At 53.5% G+C, this 4,183-nt stretch overlaps 1 protein-coding gene across 2 annotated transcripts in view; it reads left to right on the forward strand.

The window, feature by feature from the left end:
- SCARA5 (scavenger receptor class A member 5) overlaps positions 1–3,216 on the forward strand; it is a 152,977-nt gene extending 149,761 nt beyond the window's left edge. For both annotated transcript variants that reach the window (XM_045286746.1, XM_045286745.1), the window contains exon 9: positions 1,223–3,216. In XM_045286746.1, the coding sequence (XP_045142681.1) occupies positions 1,223–1,359 (137 nt within the window). In that variant the 3' untranslated portion in view covers positions 1,360–3,216. The remainder of the gene's footprint in view (positions 1–1,222) is intronic.
- The last annotated feature ends 967 nt before the right edge of the window (positions 3,217–4,183 follow it).

Here is a 4,183-nt window from a genome sequence, read left to right on the forward strand (position 1 = left end):
GGGGGGGACACCTCAGTGCTAAATGCCTGCCTCTCAGGGCCAGATCCAAGGAAGTGCTAGTACCACTCTGCCGGGGCACGCTCAGGCCGCAGGTTGGCTCTCCTAGGAGCTGGATGAGCAGGGCTTGTTGTAGGCCGAGTTGTCAACTAGATTGTCCTGTTGCTATTGTTGTTGTTAGGTGCCTGGAGTCGGTTCAGTTCTGACTCATCGTTGACCGTGTCCAAAAGAGCGAACCACTCCCCGGCCCTGCGCCATCACATTTATTCTTACATTCTGAGCCCACTGTTGCAGCCACTGTCTTAATCCACCGCATCCTCTCCCCGACTCTCCTTCACCAAGCATGCTGTCCCGGTCCAGCGACTGGGCCGCCTCATGCTAACACAGCCAAAGTAAGTGAGAGGAAGTCTCACCACGCTCACTTCTGAGGAGCTTTTTCTGGCTCTACTTCTTTCAAGACAGACTTGCCGATTCCGTTTGATCTTCCTGTGGTCCCTGGTGACCTGGCAAAGCTTCCAGGAACACGGCAGTACCTCAGCCACCCCGATCTGACAAACTGACAGACAAGCGGTGGTAGAATGTCTTAGGATGTTCGTACATATCATTCAATAAATGTCTGATCTTAATGTGGAATTCGAGACCTCTTGGCACTCAAGCGCCACTGTTTTGGCCTCTTGGAATAGCACGATCCACTTAGAAGATTAGAGGGAGCATGAATACTGACACACTTGGCTGAGGGACCTGGGACATGGACTGACATTGCTTCTCTGATTAGACAGTTCGTCCTCAAACGCTGCAAGATACCGTGTCTCAAAGGCTCCGCGGTAGCGCGTGGAGCATGGCCTAGAGGCAGGAGCACTTCGGGCGACTTCACATACCTGCCGGCGGTGGCGTAGCGCCCTTCCTTTCTGCGCTCCACCTTTCTCCTTAGAACCTGGTTTGGGTTGTTTTTCAGTAAATACCTCCCTCCCAGCACCACTGTGAGGACGGAGGAAGCTAACTATGCATAAGATGCCGCACACACGCATGAACGTGACTGGTCACCACTACTGCCGGCACACCAGTTGCTGTGTTTCTTCCCTCAACCAGACGAGGGGAGAACAGGAGTTCTCGGTTGGGGAAGCTGCAGATGAGAGGGGGGCCGCCCCGCAGAGCCTGCACGGGAGCAGCAGCTCCGACCGGTCCCCTCCTTCACGCTAAGACACCTGTTGACTTGTCTCCACAGGCACAGGGAGGATCTGGATGGACGATGTCGCCTGCAAGGGCACAGAGGACAGCATCTTTCGCTGCGTCTTCTCCAAATGGGGGGTGACCAACTGCGGACATGCCGAGGACGCCGGCGTGACATGCAGCAGGCCCTGAAAGGGGGCTCAGCCCAACGTCCGGGCACTGCGGAGAGCCTCCTTCTGGCGCTCCTGAGCTGGAGGGATCGCTCGGGGGCCATGCCTCTGCCCATGTCTCTGCCCGGCCCGTGCAGCCACCCACTCCGCATACTGCTTGTCCCGGGACCACGGTGGCCTGTCGTCATTCTCCGCTTGGGCATGTGCACTCAAGTGCACTCAGACCTACTGCCACTCTCTCCCTCCCACCTGGGCCCACTCGAAGCCCGGCCCCGGGGGTGGCTGGTATTTCCTGGCCTTCTCCGCACCACGGCGCAGTCCTCGGATTCCAGGCATTTGGGGGGTCTGGGGGTTCCACATGGGTGCTGAGAATATGTTAGGCCCGTCAAGCAATGGACCGTTCGTTCTTCAGGTAATTCCCAGACCTCAATTAGCCCAAAGTTTCCACATCTCTCCTTCAGGAAGAGGCAGCACTGGATCATTTCACGTCCCATGTGGCTCTGCAGGGTTTGGGGGAAGTGACCGAAGGGAGGCGGGAATGCCAGTTGCCTGGAGGATTGAAGCAGGATTTGGAGAGGGGAGAAAAACAAACATGCATTCAATACCCACCACGGTGTGCTCATGGGTATCTTGGGTGCCACGCCCACTTATCTGTCCACGTGGCGGCATTCCTAGGACGCATGTTAGCCTGGGGACGACCTGACTCCAGGTAGCACTCCACTGACCCACTCACCGGATCTCCGCGTCTTAGTTTTCAGGATGACCAGTTTGCCTCGTCTGCACCTTAGTCTATCTTTGCTCGGCTGGAAAACAAGGCCCGGGGGCAGGGCATGTGCAACAGAACTCTTCCTCCCCAAACCCTGCAGGGTGGGAGTGGAGGGGCTCCAGGCGGGAGGACGGTGGGTTTGGAGGAGGGGGGGACTGTCTGAATGAACTTGAAGTTGGTGCTCCGTCATCGGGCAACCAGGGTTAGAAACTCAGACGACTCGGCTGGGGACAGATGATGATATCACCCTTTCTGGACTGTATTGCATGTGATCCCGGGCACAGGAGAGGGCATCTCCCAATGGGATGCTGTAGGGCTGGCAGGAAGTGCGGAGTCCCTCTCACCTCCAGGGGGAAGAAGAAGCCAGGAGGCCTCTCTGCAGGAGACCGGGAAATGAGTGTATCTTCTGCTTTTCACACCAGGAGGTGCCCCTGTGAGGGTCTCACGCACCCACTCAGGCCTGGGACACACAAGCTCCTGTGCTAGCAGGGTGGGCATCAGCCCCAACAGGCTCCAAAAGGGAGATCCAGGACCCTCCAGGTGCAAGACGAGCAAAGTTCCCGGCTGACCCCCAAACCGATATGTTGTATTGGTCATTTTCTGCTTATGATATGCTTGTTTTTCATTAATGTCATTAACGATCAGAGACTCTTCTTCGGACCAACCACTGTTTACATAGCACGCAGGTACCCAGGCATCATTTCCCAGAGCCAATATCTGTATGTATCTATCAACATAGCACTCTTTACGACAGAGCTCAGCACGCTGTTGCCAAGTTTGCTTTTTTTTTTTTTTAATGATAGAGGCGAAAGATGTCACATTTTACAAAATAAATTCCCATGTCAATTCTGGGAAATAATCCAGTTTACTTTTTCCACTTGATCTTTTTACTTGGGAAAATGCAAGTCCTGTCTGTGTGACACTCAATAAAAACAAAAATTGAAAAGGGTTTACGCCTAAAAAATGAAAGTCTAACTAGTTTACACGCCGCTTGAGAAGACTTAGAGATCATGAAGCTCTTTTTCAGGGACAAAAGGCAATTAGGCATGGCCTAAAATAAATGAGACCTTTTGTAAGAAAGCATCTCAATAAAGCTGAAAACATGCCACTTAACCAGCTTCCCAGCACATTCGTTCTTTTCCGATCACAGTGCGTGTGGGGAGGACTGCTGGGAGCTGGGTGATCTGATGACTTTGGGTGGGAATGGGTAGGATGGGGAGCATGTGAGAAGCTGTCCTCATTCTGGAGGACAATGGCTAGTCTAATCCAAGAACACCATGAGACCTGATGTCTTAAGCCTTCATGCCCAAAGGAAATGAGTCCCAAGCAGCCATCCGGTGACCAAGTCCATCTTATGAGAAGACTAGTTTGGGAGCCCGTGAAGAGCCACACCGTGCTTCCTCGATGCCAGAGTTCTGGCTTTGGAATATGCTTCCCTCTGGAGCTGGATTCTAACTGTCAGTCATTATAACTCCCACAGGGGAGTCCTGAGCTAGGTACGAGGTCTGAGAAGTCACTGAGGCTCATTATCTAAGAACGCCCAGGCACAGGATTCTAGTAGCTGGATGGGAGCACTCCAGGCCACGGCACCACTGGCCATGCTCCCAGCATTGCGGCAGTGCTCAGTCATGGGGCCATCGGGCTGAAAGCTTGAGTCAAGAGGCTCAGATGACTCAGCGGTTTGGTGGTGATGACATAGCCCTGCCCAGACTTTGGAGGTGACCCTGTGGTCAGGAGACTGGCCCCAGCCTCGTGGGGAATTATGGCAATTTGTTAGAAGGAGTCACCCGAGGAAAATCCACAGAGGAAGCAAACACCCTGTTTGCTTCCCTCTAAAAGACCTCGTGGTGCCCTCTAAGTCATTGTGGTTTCCATTCTGTAAACAGCCACCCACGGAGACAGACAGACGCCCCTCTTTCTACCTACCCTCGTGCATCAAAGTCCATTGTCTTTGGGCCTGTGATTACAGAGCTGGAGAATCATAGCCACTGGAATGGACTAGATGCGTATAAAAGAGTTACAGCTTCCTCAACCAGAGGTGGCCCTCACATTTCTATAACATGGTGTGTTAGTCCAGGTA

The sequence above is a fragment of the Echinops telfairi genome, unplaced genomic scaffold (assembly GCF_000313985.2).
Source record: "Echinops telfairi isolate 266 unplaced genomic scaffold, ASM31398v2 ScPeMD7_9;HRSCAF=40, whole genome shotgun sequence".
Classification (NCBI taxonomy): Eukaryota; Metazoa; Chordata; class Mammalia; order Afrosoricida; family Tenrecidae; genus Echinops; species Echinops telfairi.